This window comes from Lissotriton helveticus, chromosome 9, assembly GCF_964261635.1.
Source record: "Lissotriton helveticus chromosome 9, aLisHel1.1, whole genome shotgun sequence".
Classification (NCBI taxonomy): Eukaryota; Metazoa; Chordata; class Amphibia; order Caudata; family Salamandridae; genus Lissotriton; species Lissotriton helveticus.
In genome coordinates, this window is record NC_136070.1 from 735,591,145 (window position 1) to 735,614,346 (window position 23,202).

General features: G+C 44.0%; 1 protein-coding gene across 1 annotated transcript in view; it reads left to right on the forward strand.

The window, feature by feature from the left end:
- The first annotated feature begins 1,550 nt into the window (after positions 1-1,550).
- LOC144783269 (sperm microtubule associated protein 1-like) overlaps positions 1,551-23,202 on the forward strand; it is a 329,056-nt gene continuing 307,404 nt past the window's right edge. Inside the window, exon 1 of the mRNA XM_078662334.1 lies at positions 1,551-1,787. Within this exon, the coding sequence (XP_078518460.1) occupies positions 1,551-1,787 (237 nt within the window). The remainder of the gene's footprint in view (positions 1,788-23,202) is intronic.

Consider the following 23,202-nt stretch of genomic DNA (forward strand, 5'->3'; position numbering starts at 1 on the left):
CTATTTATTAACATTCCCTATGATGTATTGTATGAAAAGACTATTTACTTTAACGAACAGTATTCACATCTGTTTTCATTTAAACATTTATCATTGCATTACAGTCGTTATCACAGTAGTCCAAAATTGCTTTAAACTGCCCTTATTTTCAGGATAAAAATGATGTCCAGCTTTGTGACACAGTTCAAACTCTTTTTGAGTATGTATAAGTAGAAAGTACCTGCCAATGAGCATGCAGGGAGGGTCTAACAGTGCCCTCTGTGTTCCAAGAAAGAACCGTGGGCGCCTAGCGACAGGAGGAAAGCAACAAAGACTGACTGTTCTAAGAGAGCCTCGTCTACAGGCAGGACTCTCGGATCCTCAGCAGGGACTTCATTCACCAAATGGCCGATGGTAGCGGAAGTGACATTAAACACCTTTTAGTTATTCCAGTGACGTCGAAGGCTTCTCATCTTTTCCCAACCTTAGCCTGTCAACTGACTCCAATTTGCTTACTTGAGTTATTGAGGAAAGACCAGGAACAGAAACTGGTTCTTAGTGGGTTTTTTTCAAATAACTTTTTCTTTTTGCTCACGTCTTCATGACCCCTGAGACAAGAGGTAGAAAAGGCACTGCCACGTGGGCCAAATCGCAAACCTTAACCCCGGGCGATTCCTAATTGGTGAGCATGAAGTTAGGGGATTTTCTTAAGCAGCTTTATATGCAGCCACCTGATGCCTAAATGCCTCAGGAGATAGACTGCTCATATGTGTGACTCATTTGTGGCGCCTCCCACTAAGCATTGGTCCAAAAGCAGGCATAGAATCGTGGCTCATTTGGCTTTCAAGAAGTCTGGTAAGACAGTTGTCCTGTGTAAACAGCTGCTGCCAACAGGCCCTTGCAGCCACAGCCACTGGTTGGATTCTGGTGAGCGCACTGGGGTGTTAGTGTTCCAAGGTCGGTAAAAAGAGTAGTTAGAATAAGTAGCACACCTGTCATTTGCAGCACTTCTTCGATGCAAGCATGTCAGTGCACCCTTTAGGTGTACCTACTACCATATGGTTAATACACGTATCCATCCCCTGTTGGAAACACAGAGCAATGGCTATGTGGGCCTTTGGATTCGAAAGGGATTTCACTTCACTGCCTCAGCTCGAGTTTTACAGCGGGGTCGTATATCTGTGGGATATTTACTTTTCGTATTTTGGCATGGCGGGAAGTATATCCCAGGTACAGTACGCTGAATTTCCTTTGGGCTTTTCCATTATGAATGATTTGTAAATCTTTCGGACTTTTTCTGGGTGGTGTCTTGAAATCCCGTGTTTTCAATTTGTTCATTTGGGCACGGGTGTTTAATTGTTTCATTTGAGATATTAACGATCTGCTCCCTTGCTGGTGGAGGGATGTTAGTTAGCCCTGTAAGCTGTGGGTTCAATTTATACCGGGGAAGTGGATGAAATGTTAAATGACATTGCGTCTGTCACCCGTCACCTAACAATGCTTCTGGCCTGAGTCAGGGGCCTGCAGGGATCCCAGCATATGGGTGCTCGCCCCCTTGCTTGGAGTAAACTATGTCCCGGACTGCTGTCTTGAGTATCTATCCTAAGAAGGACAACCTTTTGCAACAGAGGAAGGAAAGGGAGTTCATACTGGACGGGGTAGCAGTGGGCACCCATGGAAGTGGCTACGAAAAGAGGCAGCCCAAACTCTGGTCTGGCCTCCCCCCCTACAACAGCCAGCGGGATCCCTACCTGGTGGATTACTTCAGGAAACCCTTCGTGAGAGAGGTTCTCGGAAAAACAGAGCAGGTAATGGAGGATGGGTTTTGGGTGAGCAGGTGAATGGGTCAGAGGACCAGTCTGAGAGGCCCAGACTCGAAAGAAAAGGGAGTATAATGTGGGCAGTAGGACAGAGAGCGTTTCTGGCCGGGCACCAAAAGATGAAGGAAAAACACGATTTGCAAACACTGCTTTCTGTCTTTGCCTACATTATTCTGGATTAAAAACGAGTGCTACAATGTTTTAATGGGAGTCCAAAGGGACGTTGGCCCTAATTTAGAGTTTAGCAGATGGGTACCATCTGTCAAATGTGACGGACATTCCATCAGCCTTATTTCAAGGGCATTTTAACCAAACAAACTGACATAGACATGATGCCGCATTGAAGCACGTTAGGGAGGAAGTAGAAAGAATACTTCCTTAATGAGGGCGGGGGTTGGTGCTCTGGTGGCATCCTCCTCTGGCCAGCCCAATGGCTTGACTGAAAACCTCAAGACTGCCTGCCTATCACTACTGGGATGAGATGGCTGCCAGCCACTTCTTTGCTAGCTGTAGCAGAGATCCTAATGACTCTCTCCAGGTGCAGTGCAGTTTTATGTGCAGAGCCAGGATCCTGGAGCTTTGGCAGTCTGGCAATGTCTCATGTCATGGTTCCTCCAGGGCTCCTGCTGTCCTACATACACACAACTCCTATCCGGATACGCATGTGTGCTCCTTATAGGAAGGAAAGACGGGCCACATTGGTGCCACACAGGTGTCTGAAGCTATGGTTGCCTCTCACCGCATTGGCAGCAGATCAGAATCTTTTCACCGAAATTGCGGACTCAGATATGGGCAATATTGCAAACTTCATTGTTTTAAAAATGCAGGCCTAGACACTGGTAGCAAGCTGGAAACCCACTATGAAAATTAGGGTCACAGATTTCAACAGCAGGTGACAACCCTAATGTCATTGTTGGGAGAAGAATGTTTATTTTGGTGGAGTAACGCAAACTGATGCCCCCCCACCCACCCACAGGATGTGATGAGGGTTCCCCCAGCCTCCCATATTCCATAGGTATTTTTGGCCCTGGCCTGAATGGGGTTTCCTCTTGAAGGGTTGAGGGTCCCCTCAACAATTGTCGTCCCCCCCCCGCACTGCAGGGGCTTGCGTTATGCCCATGCCCTGCATGCTCTATGGGTGTGTTCCTCTGCAATGAGTTGTCAGCTACATATGTATCTGGTATCCTGGCTTTTATTTTGACCTTGACATCATGCTAATGTAAGCATGCGTGCAAATGCCTAGGCTCAACCCTGACTATGTCACGGTCCGAACCTGTCCTGCAACCTGCATAGGTGCACTATGCATGCATGTCATTGTGAGTAGTGGACTACAGTTTCTGTCATGGGTATAGTAAATAAAGTAGTTGTGCCAGCATATTGTGATTTTAAAAGGAATCAGTGGTGTGACGAGACGCTTTTATCTGGCCCTAGGAGTGAATCCCAATGGCCCACTTGTGTAAAGTTTGGCTCTTATGCGTATGCCTACACCACTGCGCTTACATACCTTGTGCATGTTGAGTGAGTATACTTGCGTAGTGCCTGGAACACATTGGTGCAGATAAGTGTGTATGAGTAATGGACGCTAATGGGACCTGTTTTGGATTTCCCTGGCCTGGCTTCGCACAAGATGGAGGGTGAGGACTGTTCTCCCAGAGACTGCAAATGTATTGCTCATATTCCATTATCTGGAGAGGTGTGACCTAGAGACTGACATCATGTAGTTGGGACAGGGCATCTTTTTCAGATATTCCATGAATCTTTTAGTTTAGCAATGAGCTTCTGATTAGCTTTCCTGAGAACGGCCATTTGGTGGTTGGCAGTGGTGAAGGGTGGGACTGCAATCTTTGTTGACAGAGGTATGGAAACATCTAGGTGAGACCTGCCATCTTGCTTGTCCTTGATTGCTCATTCAGTGATCTGATGGAAGCCATATACACTCACACAACATCTCTGTGTGCCTCTGTTGTGGGTGCTCCAGGTAGGAGAACGCTGCACTGCTACCAGCTGTGAGAAGCATCACTCTTCACAAAGAGCTCCACACTAAAGTTCTTAAAATATCAAACACCCCAAATCGGTTCTACTGCTTATGGGAGTGGACCCAAATCCCCTATCTGAAAGTCATGTATAAATGTTGGACCTAAACCACCAACTTTCTTCTAGTTCCATTTCCTTTAAGATCATGCAAGGAGGTGCTCTGCACAGTACACAAAGAACAGCTGTGCAGTCAGGACTGGTATCTGCCTTACAGCTGGTGTCCCAAATTTGAAGGGACATCACCTGAAGTCTGTATCCGTCTGCCTGCGCTGAAAGATGGAAGGAGTCTGCTTGGCCCTGCAGGAGGAGAGACTGTTCAGGAGGAGAGAAGTCAAGCACATCCTGGTGGCTGCATGACATCCAGTGAGAGCTGACTGCATGAGAGTGAGCAGGGGCGTCGTTAACTCCCCACTTTAACAGCTACAGTGGGGTGGAGTTCTTGATGGGTCTGTTCTGTCTGCAACTCAGCAGACAAAGACTCATAAATAACGTGAAAGGGTGGGGGGTGAGTGAGTGAAAGGACGCATGGATGGGAGTGGGTAAAAGGGTGGAAGAGTGAATGAAAGTGTGGATGGGTAGATGGATGGATGGATGAATGAGAGAGAGTACAGAATGATGAAAGGATTGATGAGTGAAAGAAGGGATGAGTTAGTGAAAGGGAAGGTGGATAGATGAGAGGGTGGATGGATGCGTAAGTGAAAGAACAGACTGATGAATGAAAGGGATGGTGAATGGATGAATGGATAAATGAAAGCACGGATGGATGATGAGAAAGGATGGATGGGTGATGAGAAAGGATGAATGGAAGAGTGAAAGGGTGGATGGATGGGTGGAGTGAAAGGGTGGATAGAGAGACAGAGTGCAAGGGTGAGTAGATGGATGAGTGAAAGTATGGAGCTTTGGCATTGTGAACCCCAATCTTTAGCAGCTACAGTGGGGTAATGTCCTTGATGGGCCTTTTCTGTCTGCAACTTGGCAGACAAAGTTGAATGAGTGAGTGAAAGGATGGATGGATGTGTGAGTGAAAGGTGGATGGATGGGTGAATGAAAGGATAGATGGATGAGTAGAGGAAGGATGACTGAGTGAAAGAGTGGATGTAAGGAAGGATGAGTGAAGTAATGAATGGATGAGTGGAAGGGATGGTGGTTGGATGGATGAGTGAAAGAATGGATGGGTGGATAAATGAAAAGAAGGGTGGATGGATGAAAGGATGGATGGATGAGTGAAGGGGTGGATGGATGATGAGAGAAAAGATGGATGGATGAGTGAAAGGAAGGGTAGATGGATTGATTATGAGAGGATGGATGGATGGATGGCTGAGTATAAGGGAAGATGGATGGTTGGATGATATGAGTGAAAGGGAGGATGTGCTTATGGAAGGAGTGAAAGGAGGGATGGAGTGAAAGGATTGATTGATGGATGGCAAAAGGATGGATGAGTGAAAGGTAGGTGGATGGATGAAAGGACGGATAAGTGAAAGGGAGCATGGATAGATAGATGGATGAAAGAGTGAATGGGTGGATGAGTGAAATGGAGAGTGGGTTGATGAAAGGGTGGATGAGCAAAAGGAAGGGTGAATGGATTGATAGATGAGTGAAGTAGTAGATGAATGAATAAGTGGATGGATGGATGAGTGAAAGGAAAAATGGGTGGATGAGCGGATGGGTGGAAGAGTGAGAGGATGAGCGAAGAAGTGGATGGATGAATGAGTGAAAGGGTGGCAGAATACATGGATGAATGGATGAGTGGAAGGATGAATGGATGGATGGATAAGTGAAATGGTGGATGGAGAGATGAATGAGGGAAAAGGTGGACAGATAGATGGATAGATGAGTCTGTACCTCGTTCCCTCCAACACCCTCCTCTCCCTTACAGGGAACAATGCTCTTGGCAAGCAAGCAGGATATGTTGCTCCAGGCCAGGTGATCTTGTTGTCCTGGGAATAGTCCCCTCAGTCAGCAGGGAGAAGAGCAGGCCTTGCTCCCCAGCCCTGGTCACAGGCGGAAGTCTTGCTGAGCTTCCCCTTCTCACACAGCCTGTTTGGCTGCTTGGAAGATGACAGATATTTGGGAACTCAACCTCTCCTTATAGTTCTTTACTAGACACTAAATGTGATTTAAGGTCAGAGGGCCCGATTCACAGAATGAACTTAAGACTAAATCCTAAATTTACTACAATTTGGTATTCACAGAATGCACTTACTACTTTCGGGATTCATAGAGTGAACTTACTACTTTCGGGATTCACAGAATGAACTTACTACTTTCGGTATTCACAGAATAGATTTAAGACTACTAACTTTATGTCCCCACTCGGGCCGGAAATTCCGGCCCAGAGGCGGAGCTTCTGGCTTGGGGGCGGAGCTTGCGGCCCGGAGGCGGAGCTTGCGGCCCGGAGGCAGAGCTTGCGGCTTGGATGCGGAGCTTGTGGCTTGGAGGCGGAGCTTGCGGTTTAGAGGTGGGGATTTAGCCATGGCTGAAATGTCCACCTCTGGGCCGAAAGCTCCGCCTCCGGTCCGGAATCCCCACCTCCGGGCCGCAAGCTCTACCCCCAAGCCGGAAGCTCTGCCTCCGGGCCGGAATTTCTGGCCCGAGTGCGGACGTAAAGTTAGTAGTCTTCAATCTATTCTGTGAATACCGAAAGTAGTAAGTTCATTCTGTGAATCCCGAAAGTGGTAAGTTCACTCTGTGAATCCCAAAAATAGTAAGTGCATTCTGTGAATACCAAATAGTAGTAAGTTTAGGATTTAGTCTTAAGTTCATTCTGTGAATTGGGCCCTTAGTCTTTGAGGTTTTATGTTGGGTTCTGCTTTTTTTAAAATGGACTCTTCTCTCTTTCCTCTTTTTCTCATAAAGGATGTCTGCCAGAGCTGGCAAGACTCCAAAGCTGATTGACCCACAGCACATTCCATGAGACTGAAGAGAGTTCAATGTTAATCCCAGACCCCCAGCCCTTCTCTTTATGATTACTTTATCAGCCTCATCTCTCTTCCTAAGATGTGTCCTGGCCTCTTCCTTGTGATCTGTCATTGAATGAAAGTAGAGTTCTTTGAAGTTTAAAGGCGGAATTTTCATTTTCCCTTCAGTGTGTGCCCTCTCGTCTCACAGGAATGGAGCAATACACAAATTGGTTTGGGGGATTCCTTTCCTCCTCATGACTTCACCAGGTAGGTCTAGGCTTCCCAAAATAGAACCCAGGGTCCTTCATATACTGCACCATTGCAGGCATAGTTACTCAGTGTACATTCACAGGGCACTTAACGGTTCAGCACTAATACCTCAATGTATTGTGCCTTAATATGAATACATGTATTCTGCACACACACTCAGTCTGCACGAACTGTTCAGTACTGAAGCTTCTCTATATTCAATCAGTGTTTGTATTTTAAAACACACACACTGCCAACATAAAAACTCACCATGTGCTTCCTACATGACACTTTGCCCTTCATTTATTGTATGTGCCCACACTGCACAACACTACATATGTCATGTCATGTATTCCTCACAGGCATGCATGCATTCAGCAAATGAACCAATCTCACATGTACTATACGGTACTCCTATATCCCTGTACTGTACCCTTTCCAGGCACACATACAACCACACAGAGTCACTACATCTGCAGTATGTAGCACTACACACATACCTGATGTAGGCCAAGAGTTAGTTGAGCACACAGCATCACACTTTTAAAAGATGAGCGATCCTGTAGGCCTCACTCCAGTGTCACAGGGTAAAAAGGTCCTGTTCACTACCACTAATCACTACAAGGTAGACTGCAACCACCACACTTATGCTGCTTAACTCCTGGTCAAGGCAGTAGCCTTCTACCACTTAGGGTGGCTGTAGAAAAGTGCCTCTTTTGACATGGTTAGTCCCCCACATTGCCTGGTGCATTATGTTATTTCGATTTGGAAATGCACTGGGTCCATGCTAACCAGGTCAACAGTGCTAGATCTCTTTCCTAAAACTGTACCATGATTGGCACAACTGCAGCAACCCCTATAAGTCCAGAGAAAATGGAACCACTATCCAGGGCATTGGGACTGATGGGGGTCCACTAGGACAGCAGGCCAAATTGTGACATACCAGAGACCCTTCACCAAGAATATGCAAACTGCCATTGCAAGCTGCGTCAGTTGGTGCAGAGAAAATTGAAGACTCAACATGGCACACAGCCCTGTGTGCCATGCCCACAGATACTGCATGAGGAATAGGTAAGTCACCCCTAATGCAGGCCTTACAGCCCTAGGACAGGGTGCACTATATCCCATGTGTGACCCTATAATATCTAAGTCCATTCTTGGATATTGTAAGTGCAAAGGGAAGCCATAATGAGTACATGGGCTGGATACTTGTCACCATAATTTTCCTAGCTCCATGATGGCTTCACTGTACCCTAAGATGTTTGGGACCAAACATATCTCCTCGATAAATCCTCACTGATGCCAGTGTTAAATGTATTAATAAATGCACACAGACACCTTAGAGTGTCCCCTGAAAACCTACTGAATACTGGTGTGATCTCTGACTAGTTTTAGCCAGCCTGTCATCACCAGATATGTTTCTGACCTCATGGGGTCAGAGGTATCGCTCTCAGATGACTGGAACAAAGTCTGTTCTGGTCGGATATGCTTCACACCTCCCCCAGGCCAGGATGGCTTTCCAGGGCAGGAAGTTTCAAAGGCGATGCTGCCTTTGAAATGCAACCCAGGCAGGTTAGGTTAGTAGAGGATGCCAAACCCTGTGTCCTGCTCCACATATGGCGGGAAGACAGGCGAGAAAATTAGTTAGATTAGGAGGCCTGCCCACATTCAGCTAGCATAACCCCTAAGGTGGGGCAGGTGAGGAGAGCCCGCCATTTCTAATTCCTCCATCTGTGATGGCAGGATTTAACCTATCAGGTCTAGGGTAGTACCTCTTCCCATCGGAAGTGATCACTTAGAGGATGTAGACACCCTAAAGGTAGGTAGCCCATTGGCTACTACCTGTCACCCCTTAACACCCCTAAATTCAGTATTTAGGTTGCACTCCTGGACCCTGAACTTTAGATTCAACGAACACAAAGAAGATCCGGGCAAAGAAGATCTGGTGACCCGAGAACAGAAGACCTGCTGCAGAAAGTTTGACACAAAACCTTGCCTGCGGCTTCCAGGACTCGACAATCGTGGTGTGCTGTCTCATCCTGCTGCTTTGAGGACTCCAAGAACCCCAAAGTACACCAATTAATCACTAGTTACCATAGAACAACCTTGGAGTAAAGGAACTACTCCTCTGTAGAACCCCAGGCACCGAACATCCTGAGTCTGGTTTGCTGATTTGCAGCTCCCTGGAACCTCTGTTGCAGCATCCTACTGAAAAGAGGTACAGCAGCTCAGGAGGATCAGATCCATCCCCCCACAAACTGTGAAGATAGCAAGACCTACCTGAGTCGTTCTGTACCAATAACTGGGATACCGAACCCCCTGCAACCTACACCAAGACTAAGAGTCCATTCGGACTCCAACTGCCCAGGAAGCAAGCACCCATTAAGGGATGTCAATCCCCTTAAAACCCACTTTGTGTGTGGCCCAGGTGTCCCGGAATCGTCACTGCAACCTACCTGCCCCTGTCCGCGAGGACATCTTGATGCACACCTCCAAGCCTGATCTACCTGCTCTGCACCCAGCTCTCCCGGCCTGGATAACGACAAACCAGCTGTGCTCCTGTGCTCCTGTGCTCCTGTGCTCCTGTGCTCCTGAGGCCCTTGAGACCTGCTCCCTCAAGAGGGATCCCTCTGACATACATTTAAGCCCCCTTGTGCAGTGTGTTTTCAGGTGGCCCCCTTCTTCATAGCTCACCACCTACCAACAACCTCAGCACCCCGCCTCCGGCTGAGTCCGGGACGCTTCTGAGAATCCGCTAGTGGAACGTTGGACCTGGTCTTGCTACCAATCTAAATCCAGAAGGTGAACCTCAAAATCCAATGGTATAATTTCATATGCATTTTTCTATTTTCTTCCATTTACTTCAATCTTGCTTAAATGTGCACAAAAATGATTTATTTTACGAACTTGAAAAGTTATTATTTTGAAAAGTACTTACTGTAGAATGAAGTTCGTGGTCTGAAAAATCATATAAAAACAGTGTTATTACAGTAAATTGGTCTCAGATTTATTCTTGACTATGTGCATTATTTATTATCTCTGTGAGTACAACACATGCTAATCACTACCCTCTGTTAAGCCTGCTTGCCCACACTACCACAAATAGAGTGTTAGTATTATCGACTTTAACCTCTGTGTATTTATCTGGGTCAGCCTGGACTCTCTATACAGTGTACTTCATTTTAGTGCACTATATAGAGAGCCAGCTTCCTAGAGCACCCCTCCCGATCCAACAAGACCCCAATCCAAGAGACAGTAAGTGTCATGGCGAACATTAATGATGTGTTCACCTTTGACAAAAAGTCAGCATTAGGGATCCAGACAACAGTACGGACGGGGACTCAAGGCAGGGGTACACATCTTTACCATCAACAGTATGGAAGATCTGACTAAGACCTTTTCAATCAGAAGCTCTATGTGTGCATTTTAAGCATGTATGTGGTTAAATTCACTGTATCTCTGGTACAATGCAGGAAACATTTTAGCATTCATTCTTTAGCCATCTTAACACTGAGCCACTCTTCCAAACACTGCGAACCGACAAAATGTGCCCCCTCACTCAATCACTTGAATATTATTTCAGGACCAAATAAACATGAACATTAAATCTGGTTCGGTATCTTTATTTATACCTTTTATGACTGATTATTTCAAAAAATATTTCATATGGCAACAGGAGAATACAACATACACAATTATTTACAAATAAAGCTAAACTAAATTGACACAATACTACTAACACACTCTGTGAAAAATATTTAAATGTGACATCCCAATGACAATACAATACTAAACTATAACCATCATCACTAAACAATTTCATACAGCCAAATCAAAAATTCAGACGAATCAGAAAACATGGAAAGAGCCAATTCAATACAAGAGAAAAAGCGTGAGGCAGGTATAATTCATAATACACAATTAATGTATATCATTAACTCTTGCTGGATTGCTGACGCGTTTCAAGTTTGGGCGTGAAGTTTCCAAACTATCATCAGGGCTCTTGTGATTTTTCTGTTGGAATGTAAAAAAAACTGTTTAAATACAACCAAATGGCCTCTTCTGAAAGAAGAACCGTTTGAATGGGGTTAAAAGTACCTGAACGTTAGTGAACGGTTGGCCTGTGTGGGTTTCTATAACTGGACCAAATCCTTTATTCAGGACACAACCAGGATAATTTCAGTGGCAGCACCAACCTGGGAAAAGAGGTGTTGCCTTTATTTAACATGAGGTCCCTTAGGAATAGAATATCATCCTGCATTCTCTTTCCAACACAATAATAATATTGAAATATTGAAAAGCATATTGTCATACCTTTAGTGGTTCAAATTTGTAGCCACAAAAAGGGAGGGGGGATTTTCTGGGAGGCAGAGGATTATCTCTTCTTTTGATCCTGCATGGGGAATATGTACCCATTTAACATAAATACAAATGCGTAAAAGTGTCTTTTTCTTGAAGTAAAAACGAAAAATCGTGTTATCATACCTTTCACGATTTTCTGATATGAGGCGGCAGGAATTTCTACCCTGTATCTGTAAAAGCAATGGACTGAATCAATGCGCGCTTTTAGTTTTTGTCAAAGCTGCACATAACGTTATGGCATAATTCATGACCTTTTAGGTGTGCCAGACAGGAATGTACCTTTATTTGTTGTTATTATCCGCTCGCCGCGCTTCCAGTCAAAGGACCCCAGCCGGGGCACTCGCGGAGCACAGTGACTCGATTCCGCTCTGTATTCAACAGTCACGTGCCGTCGTGATCTGTAAAGACGTGCGGGGGATTAGTATGTGAATTGCCCGGCCCGCAGCAGTCTCTTGGCGGATAAATCGACCTCCCAAGTAACGCTTACCTCCAACCTCTGTACACAAATTGGAACCAGCGCTTCTCACTCGCTACTAGCTACAAGTTGCGGCGGCCATTTTTACATTCTTAAAGTAACACCGCAGAAGCGCCCTTCTGGGTCCAAGGTGCATTCTGGGATTTGCGGTGCAAAGCCCATTCTAATGAACTGGGGTCAGTCCGGGGTGGATTTTATGGCACACAAAAAAAATGAATTCAGTCTGTACAGTACTGCAAGGTACCTCATTTTGTGGCAAACACCAAATGAATTTAGTCTGTATAATGCTAAAAGGTACATGATTTTCCAATGTTGTTATTCATGAAGGGAGCAAGAACGTGACAACGCTGCAGTGTGACACAAAGTCTCAGATTCTTGACAGTTCAGACATGTTGTTGAGGCCAGTCATGATGCAATTAAATTTCAAAATTAGATATGCTTCTTTTGTCAGTAACATTTTATCAATGTCAGCCGGACGCTGTACGTGACTCATGGTGTGTAAAACAGTCCACTTGAAATCATTTTCGTTGTGGGACATTTCGATGAAATGTTCTACCACTGGGGCTGTTAGTATTCTTTTTTTGATTCTTGATCGGTGCTGTCCCATTCGAAGATTTACCTACTGGTTTGTTTTCCCTATATATAGCCTTGGGCAGGGGCAGATGAGGGCGTAAACCACATTTTTGGTTTTACAATTTGAAAAACCTGGATGTTTCCATTTTGTTCCTTGATGCTCAAATTCGCTGCCCTCAATGGTGCTACTGCATGAAACACAGTTCCCGCACCTATGGTGTCCCTCTAACGGTTTCATATCCCATAGGGCTCGAAGATCTTGTTTCGGTTGTGGCCTAGGGAGATCTGCTCGCACAATATGTTGACCCAAACTGCGGTTCTTTTTGTATGCAAAAATTGGGCGTTGAAAAGGGCATTCTAGCTCCTCTAGCAGATGCCAGTTCTTGAGGACTGTCTGCCTCAGCTTATGAGTATCAGGCCCAAAGGTGGTCACGCACCCCAACCTGTCCAATTCCTTTTTCTCATTTGTTTGTAAAAGGGTTTCACGTGGGGTACAGCGTGCCCTCTTAAATGAATTCCTAAGGAGCTTCCTAGGGTAGCCTCTATGAATCATTTCATTACAAAATGTCTGGGCATGATGGTCATAATCGCCAAGCTCCGAGCAATTCCTTCGGATGCGTAGCATTTGCCCATAGGGCAAATTGGCCTTCAGACTTCTTGGGTGGTAGCTTTTATGGTGGAGGATGGTATTCTTGTCGGTCGCTTTTTTAAACAGTGATGTTTTAAGTTTACCCTCCTCACAGGTGACCTCGACGTCCAAAAACGTCATTTTTGTGGTACTTATTTCGATGGAGAATTTAATATCCGGGTGTCTGTTATTAATCCATTCATGGAACTCTAGAAGTTCAATCTTCTGCCCTTTTCAACGCCCAATTTTTGCATACAAAAAGAACCGCAGTTTGGGTCAACATATTGTGCGAGCAGATCTCCCTAGGCCACAACCGAAACAAGATCTTCGAGCCCTATGGGATATGAAACCGTTAGAGGGACACCATAGGTGCGGGAACTGTGTTTCATGCAGTAGCACCATTGAGGGCAGCGAATTTGAGCATCAAGGAACAAAATGGAATCATCCAGGTTTTTCAAATTGTAAAACCAAAAATGTGGTTTACGCCCTCATCTGCCCCTGCCCAAGGCTATATATAGGGAAAACAAACCAGCAGGTAAATCTTCGAATAGGACAGCACCGATCAAGAATCAAAAAAAGAATACTAACAGCCCCAGTGGTAGAACATTTCATCGAAATGTCCCACAACGAAAATGATTTCAAGTGGACTGTTTTACACACCATGAGTCACGTACAGCGTCCTGCTGACATTGATAAAATGTTACTGACAAAAGAAGCATATCTAATTTTGAAATTTAATTGCATCATGACTGGCCTCAACAACATGTCTGAACTGTCAAGAATCTGAGACTTTGTGTCACACTGCAGCGTTGTCACGTTCTTGCTCCCTTCATGAATAACAACATTGGAAAATCATGTACCTTTTAGCATTATACAGACTAAATTCATTTGGTGTTTGCCACAAAATGAGGTACCTTGCAGTACTGTACAGACTGAATTCATTTTTTTTGTGTGCCATAAAATCCACCCCGGACTGACCCCAGTTCATTAGAATGGGCTTTGCACCGCAAATCCCAGAATGCACCTTGGACCCAGAAGGGCGCTTCTGCGGTGTTACTTTAAGAATGTAAAAATGGCCGCCGCAACTTGTAGCTAGTAGCGAGTGAGAAGCGCTGGTTCCAATTTGTGTACAGAGGTTGGAGGTAAGCGTTACTTGGGAGGTCGATTTATCCGCCAAGAGACTGCTGCGGGCCGGGCAATTCACATACTAATCCCCCGCGCGTCTTTACAGATCACGACGGCACGTGACTGTTGAATACAGAGCGGAATCGAGTCACTGTGCTCCGCGAGTGCCCCGGCTGGGGTCCTTTGACTGGAAGCGCGGCGAGCGGATAATAACAACAAATAAAGGTACATTCCTGTCTGGCACACCTAAAAGGTCATGAATTATGCCATAACGTTATGTGCAGCTTTGACAAAAACTAAAAGCGCGCATTGATTCAGTCCATTGCTTTTACAGATACAGGGTAGAAATTCCTGCCGCCTCATATCAGAAAATCGTGAAAGGTATGATAACACGATTTTTCGTTTTTACTTCAAGAAAAAGACACTTTTACGCATTTGTATTTATGTTAAATGGGTACATATTCCCCATGCAGGATCAAAAGAAGAGATAATCCTCTGCCTCCCAGAAATTCCCCCCTCCCTTTTTGTGGCTACAAATTTGAACCACTAAAGGTATGACAATATGCTTTTCAATATTTCAATATTATTATTGTGTTGGAAAGAGAATGCAGGATGATATTCTATTCCTAAGGGACCTCATGTTAAATAAAGGCAACACCTCTTTTCCCAGGTTGGTGCTGCCACTGAAATTATCCTGGTTGTGTCCTGAATAAAGGATTTGGTCCAGTTATAGAAACCCACACAGGCCAACCGTTCACTAACGTTCAGGTACTTTTAACCCCATTCAAACGGTTCTTCTTTCAGAAGAGGCCATTTGGTTGTATTTAAACAGTTTTTTTTACATTCCAACAGAAAAATCACAAGAGCCCTGATGATAGTTTGGAAACTTCACGCCCAAACTTGAAACGCGTCGGCAATCCAGCAAGAGTTAATGATAGACATTTATTGTGTATTATGAATTATACCTGCCTCACGCTTTTTCTCTTGTATTGAATTGGCTCTTTCCATGTTTTCTGATTCGTCTGAATTTTTGATTTGGCTGTATGAAATTGTTTAGTGATGATGGTTATAGTTTAGTATTGTATTGTCATTGGGATGTCACATTTAAATATTTTTCACAGAGTGTGTTAGTAGTATTGTGTCAATTTAGTTTAGCTTTATTTGTAAATAATTGTGTATGTTGTATTTTCCTGTTGCCATATGAAATATTTTTTGAAATAATCAGTCATAAAAGGTATAAATAAAGATACCGGACCAGATTTAATGTTCATGTTTATTTGGTCCTGAAATAATATTCAAGTGATTGAGTGAGGGGGCACATTTTGTCGGTTCGCAATATATAGGGTCCAGCCCTCCCTCAGCCCCGCTAAGGACCTAACTCCTTTCTGTTTGCTGTTAAGAGCGGATATTCTATCCGCGAGAGAATTAGGGGCACGCAGAGCACTCTGATCGTGGAAGGACCTTGAGTCCTTCACATATTATGGCAGAGAAGGATACACTTTCTTTTAGTGAGAGTCACATCCAGTCTCTCATAGCCTCTTCTCCGTTTGGGTCTATTTCTTTAAGTACCGATGCGAAACAACAAAACGAGTCAGAAATTGACTCGTCTGTGCAAAAAGCACGTTAGAACAGAACTTCATGGATATATTTTGTTAAAACATCTACAGGGTGGAACTATTCCCTGGGGTCTCCAGGTTAAGAATACCCCTGTTATTTTTGTTGACGATATTGAATATAAAAAGGGATTCAGCCAGATCAACACCAAGTGCAGCCGGGATCTCATGGTCCACACCATTGAGACGGCGCAAAGGCTGTGTAAGAAGGAATTGGAGGAAATCGAGGAGTTAACTAAAGCAATAGCTGACAATCCTGCAGTTACTGACGCCAAGACTCTTCTTGACAAGATCCAAAAGGATATACAAGTTTTCAAAGACATCACTATAAATAATAAATCTTTAAAATACGAGAAGGACAGTAAATCCTTCAAGTTAGAATCAGTATATCCATTCCTCAAAGAGGATTACTATACTCAGGCCGAGTCACGCAGGGCGCTGTACGACTTTCAGGGCAGATCTAGGAATCGTTTTTCTACTTTCTCTGACACTTCGTCTTCAGGGTCATCTGACCCAGATTCTAGAGGCAATAATTCAAGAAAGCAGGTTGCTTTTTTAGACAGGGGCCAACAAGGAAGAGCCAAGCCCAAAGCTCCTTGGCAAATGCGAACACGGAAGCGGTTTTACCAATCTTAGGTAAACCGAATGTGGTGGTGAATTTATCTGACCGGATATTGACCAAACAAGCGGAATCCTTATTAAATCTGGGCTTGAAATTCGTCCCATGCAAACGCACGAATTACACAAAACTGAAAATAGAAATATTGGAGTTTTGTAGGAAACTCAGGTTGAAAGCCTTCTTTTTTACTCAACCATTTGCTCAAAACCTGGAAGTAACAGGATTGAGGAACAAGTCCACTTTTGTTCCTCATCAAAACATTCCTAAACAAATAATAGCCTTTGAGCAAATAATGCTTTCTTCCATTAATAAAATGGAAAAATCCAAAAGATACGTCCCTTCTAACATCAGCAAGGGCGAATTGCAAGCACTACAAAGCCTTAAGGAGGATCCCACCCTGGTCATAAAACAGGCCGATAAGGGTGGTGCGGTCGTCGTTTGGCCTCGTGAAAAATATGTCACTGAAGGATTAAAACAGGTCAACAACACCACGTGGTACCGTCCCTTAAATGAGGACCCCACAAAACAGATTCAGGGTTTAATCTCCGATGTTCTCATGCAAGGAAAAGACGCTGGTTTTTTGGGCAGTAAAGAGTTTGATTTTTTGAATAAAAAATTCCCCCGTACACCGGTTTTATATCTACTCCCCAAAATCCACAAAAACCTAGCAGAGCCACCTGGACGCCCGATTGTTTCGGGAGTCGATTCCTGCTTAGAGCCACTATCTAAGTATGTGGATTTCTTTTTGAAGCCTTTCTTGACGGAGGTTAAATCATATCTCAGGGATACGACCGATTTTTTAACTAAGGTGGAGGGTATCGACTTTGATTCATCTAAACAGATCATGGCAACGATGGACGTCACATCGTTATACACTCAAATTCCTCAGGAAGAGGCGCTGGAGGTCAACGAACTAGTTTTGGACAGAAGAGAGAGGACCCACAGGGTGCCTACTGCATTTATCCTCAGACTTGCAGCTATTGCTCTACAGAAGAATTTCTTTACATTCAATGGCCAGTTTTATATGCAAATCAAGGGCACTGCCATGGGGTGTCCTTATGCCCCAGAAATGGCAGTGCTCTACATGGCACAATATGAGGCTCTGTTTGTAGACAATAACAACCCCTACAAGGCGAATATCCTTCAATGGTGGCGATACATTGATGATATCTGGCTCCTGTGGCAGGGGAGCCAGATTGAACTTCTAGAGTTCCATGAATGGATTAATAACAGACACCCGGATATTAAATTCTCCATCGAAATAAGTACCACAAAAATGACGTTTTTGGACGTCGAGGTCACCTGTGAGGAGGGTAAACTTAAAACATCACTGTTTAAAAAAGCGACCGACAAGAATACCATCCTCCACCATAAAAGCTACCACCCAAGAAGTCTGAAGGCCAATTTGCCCTATGGGCAAATGCTACGCATCCGAAGGAATTGCTCGGAGCTTGGCGATTATGACCATCATGCCCAGACATTTTGTAATGAAATGATTCATAGAGGCTACCCTAGGAAGCTCCTTAGGAATTCATTTAAGAGGGCACGCTGTACCCCACGTGAAACCCTTTTACAAACAAATGAGAAAAAGGAATTGGACAGGTTGGTGTGCGTGACCACCTTTGGGCCTGATACTCATAAGCTGAGGCAGACAGTCCTCAAGAACTGGCATCTGCTAGAGGAGCTAGAATGCCCTTTTCAACGCCCAATTTTTGCATACAAAAAGAACCGCAGTTTGGGTCAACATATTGTGCGAGCAGATCTCCCTAGGCCACAACCGAAACAAGATCTTCGAGCCCTATGGGATATGAAACCGTTAGAGGGACACCATAGGTGCGGGAATTGTGTTTCATGCAGTAGCACCATTGAGGGCAGCGAATTTGAGCATCAAGGAACAAAATGAAACATCCAGGTTTTTCAAATTGTAAAACCAAAAATGTGGTTTACGCCCTCATCTGCCCCTGCCCAAGGCTATATATAGGGAAAACAAACCAGCAGGTAAATCTTCGAATGGGACAGCACCGATCAAGAATCAAAAAAAGAATACTAACAGCCCCAGTGGTAGAACATTTCATCGAAATGTCCCACAACGAAAATTATTTCAAGTGGACTGTTTTACACACCATGAGTCACGTACAGCGTCCTGCTGACATTGATAAAATGTTACTGACAAAAGAAGCATATCTAATTTTGAAATTTAATTGCATCATGACTGGCCTCAACAACATGTCTGAACTGTCAAGAATCTGAGACTTTGTGTCACACTGCAGCGTTGTCACGTTCTTGCTCCCTTCATGAATAACAACATTGGAAAATCATGTACCTTTTAGCATTATACAGACTAAATTCATTTGGTGTTTGCCACAAAATGAGGTACCTTGCAGTACTGTACAGACTGAATTCATTTTTTTTGTGTGCCATAAAATCCACCCCGGACTGACCCCAGTTCATTAGAATGGGCTTTGCACCGCAAATCCCAGAATGCACCTTGGACCCAGAAGGGCGCTTCTGCGGTGTTACTTTAAGAATGTAAAAATGGCCGCCGCAACTTGTAGCTAGTAGCGAGTGAGAAGCGCTGGTTCCAATTTGTGTACAGAGGTTGGAGGTAAGCGTTACTTGGGAGGTCGATTTATCCGCCAAGAGACTGCTGCGGGCCGGGCAATTCACATACTAATCCCCCGCGCGTCTTTACAGATCACGACGGCACGTGACTGTTGAATACAGAGCGGAATCGAGTCACTGTGCTCCGCGAGTGCCCCGGCTGGGGTCCTTTGACTGGAAGCGCGGCGAGCGGATAATAACAACAAATAAAGGTACATTCCTGTCTGGCACACCTAAAAGGTCATGAATTATGCCATAACGTTATGTGCAGCTTTGACAAAAACTAAAAGCGCGCATTGATTCAGTCCATTGCTTTTACAGATACAGGGTAGAAATTCCTGCCGCCTCATATCAGAAAATCGTGAAAGGTATGATAACACGATTTTTCGTTTTTACTTCAAGAAAAAGACACTTTTACGCATTTGTATTTATGTTAAATGGGTACATATTCCCCATGCAGGATCAAAAGAAGAGATAATCCTCTGCCTCCCAGAAAATCCCCCCTCCCTTTTTGTGGCTACAAATTTGAACCACTAAAGGTATGACAATATGCTTTTCAATATTTCAATATTATTATTGTGTTGGAAAGAGAATGCAGGATGATATTCTATTCCTAAGGGACCTCATGTTAAATAAAGGCAACACCTCTTTTCCCAGGTTGGTGCTGCCACTGAAATTATCCTGGTTGTGTCCTGAATAAAGGATTTGGTCCAGTTATAGAAACCCACACAGGCCAACCGTTCACTAACGTTCAGGTACTTTTAACCCCATTCAAACGGTTCTTCTTTCAGAAGAGGCCATTTGGTTGTATTTAAACAGTTTTTTTTACATTCCAACAGAAAAATCACAAGAGCCCTGATGATAGTTTGGAAACTTCACGCCCAAACTTGAAACGCGTCGGCAATCCAGCAAGAGTTAATGATATACATTAATTGTGTATTATGAATTATACCTGCCTCACGCTTTTTCTCTTGTATTGAATTGGCTCTTTCCATGTTTTCTGATTCGTCTGAATTTTTGATTTGGCTGTATGAAATTGTTTAGTGATGATGGTTATAGTTTAGTATTGTATTGTCATTGGGATGTCACATTTAAATATTTTTCACAGAGTGTGTTAGTAGTATTGTGTCAATTTAGTTTAGCTTTATTTGTAAATAATTGTGTATGTTGTATTCTCCTGTTGCCATATGAAATATTTTTTGAAATAATCAGTCATAAAAGGTATAAATAAAGATACCGGACCAGATTTAATGTTCATGTTTATTTGGTCCTGAAATAATATTCAAGTGATTGAGTGAGGGGGCACATTTTGTCGGTTCGCAATATATAGGGTCCAGCCCTCCCTCAGCCCCGCTAAGGACCTAACTCCTTTCTGTTTGCTTACTCTTCCAAACACAGCGCTAGTTGTCAAGTCACAAGGCCAGGGGATATAGACCAGAGTAATACTATGCACTCAGTAGATGCAATGTTCAAACATAGTAATGTGCCCTCACATGGAACAACAATCTTTGGCATAATGGGACATTATCATGGCTTCAGATTATTGTACAACACTATTTGACCTCAGCAAATTATGTCTTTATTAGAGCTTTCTGGCATTAGGTATCTCTCCTTTATTGACGCAGTCACTTTATCTGAATTGGGGTGGGGTAAGTGCACATGGCCAACCATAAGCAAAAGAAAAAGGTTTTAATGCCTTCCTAAAGAATTGGTCTTTAGAGACCAAGATTGGTGGTTGACCTATCTAGGAGGGTCAGAAGATATTTGGCAACAAACATTAGCTCTAGCTTGTTTACATTCAATTGAAGGCAGTTATGGATCATAAACTGTGCAATGGTTGAAAAGCAACCTCTCACACGTAAAATAGAGCTGTGGGCTGTGTGTCGAAATGATCGTCTACTTTATATTATCAGTGTTAGACAGAATAAACCACCAAAACAATGTAATCAGCTTAGTCAGGGGCTTCACATACATGTTGGAGAGCATGGCTCACAGTCCTAGACCCTCTGGAGCCCAACATTAGACGTTGACACTCAAATGACTGAATTGGTAAAGAGACAAAACTGTAATGATTTTTAAGGACCAAGGTGAACCACTTTTTAGCACTATGCCCGTGATGCTGATTCGCATCTGTAAATGGATCTAGATGGTATAGTCCAGAGTGTCAAAAGAGACAATGTCTAGAGCTGTCTCCAGCCCACGACCATGATAAAAGTGAAGTTGCCAAGTGTCTAGAACAATAGAACCTCCCTCAGGGCTGCACTCTGATGGGAGAGTGATGCTAGTGACAACAAAGAAGTTAGTATCCTAAGCAGTGCTTAAAATGTGTTAAATATGAAGTCCAGGTGCTCAAATGTTTAAAGGGGACCACGCCCACTATCCCCAGCCCCACCCACTTCCTCCAATAGCCCCACCCACAATCAATCATATGTATGTAAATCAGCGCATAGGAAATGTTGCATAAGCCAGGCACAGAGTACAACAAGGTGTTGGAGTGACATGTCATCCATATGGGTAGGCAGTTTAGTTTCAGACTGATTGGTCTGGAGAAGCACAACCTCAGAATTGAAAATGGAACATCATAATTGGGGGTTCTCTTTAATAATAAGAATTGATTTCTACCCAAATGAGCCCTTTTTGCAACATTAATCTAACCTATACTTTGCAGTGTGCATGCAATTCTTGACAACAGTTAAGAATTCACTTTTCTTGTTGGACTTGGCCCTGCTTGCAGAGTCATCCTGAACTTTTTTGCCTTCCCCCTGGCCTTTTTGCTGTTGTGGAATGAGTGGTTGTAGGACGTTGGACACTTTAGCGCTGGTTAGCAGTGCCAATCGTGTGTGCTTCCTCTCTTACATAAACGATAGAAAGCAATGGGGTTGCCCAGTCTAGTGCAGAACCTGGGGATTAATACTACAAACGAAACAGTGGTTCTGCCACTCTTACAAATCAAAAATTATTTATAAGCAATTATGTCTCTCAAAATGGATGAGAACAGTCAACAAATGAGCAGGCACGATGTACCTTACGTCCAAACCAAAAATGCAAAACTCTTCTATTATTTCCACAATATATTTGTTTTAAACCTATTTAGTACATATATTTACATACACACAAAACAGTTCTTTGGAACTAACATTTAGGACTTCAAAGTGCACAAACATTAAAATATGTACATGTCACAACACATTCCCAAGATACATGGACATATACTACATAGAAAAATGATATCTAAACACAGTGCGAAGTTTTGAAAGAAGAAAAAAGAAATATCAGCCCAGTGAGTGATTAATCATTAGTTTGTTATCCTGGGCGATCATCAACACTTGAGAATAAAGCGTTGACGTTTCGACCCCTGAGCAAAATGCGAAATTATAACCGTCTTGGTGGGGTCTTCCTTGGGACTAACTGGAGGTTCTGTGTGCAGCCTTTATGGGGCTCCTATTCGTGGCACTGTGGTCATAATCACGTGCGGTCAGTGATCTGGTCACTTCAAGGATTAATCATGTAAGTCATTCCTCCGGCGTCAGGCGCACAGGCTCCAAGTGGGTTTCTTTATAAATTAGAAGGGGAAATCCGAGGGGCCTGCCACCTCCTCTCACTGCCCTTCTATTGACTCCAAAAGGCTTAATATTCACCTTTTTGTAACTGGGAAAAGATTCTTCCTATCCTCCAGAGTGACGGGCAACCCTTGTCGTCTGTATCATGTTTGTGATATGCCTTACATAGGCTTATATTAGGAACCCCCCCTTCTAGGGGACATCTCTCCCATGGTAGGAAATGTAAATACCATGTGTGGTGTGAGAGAAAAATAATAAATGTGATGCAATGGGGTACCCACCTTTGTTTTCACCATTGCATAAACTTCACTTCTAAAATGGACGCCATTACTGTGTGGTTGTGCCGCCTGCCTGAGGTGGGTTGGCAGTCTAGTGTTTGAAGTGACAGGGTGCCCTACACGTCCCCCACAGTGACAGTTAGGACTGAAACTGCCAGGAGCCTTATAGAAGGTTCTAGCCCTTTCTGGTAGGTAGGTATATAGGGGGGCTGTGCCTCCGCCGCAAGGGCCTGTGTGCTGGCCCCTGTGGCCATCTGTACCCCTCTACTGTCCACAGGGCCAGTGAGAGACCTTTACTGGAGTGAAGACTGCTGTGTCAGGAGGAGTGCCACGTTACACGGGTTGACTGTTCCTAGGAACTGCTGTCCTGTCTTGATGAGTGCCCA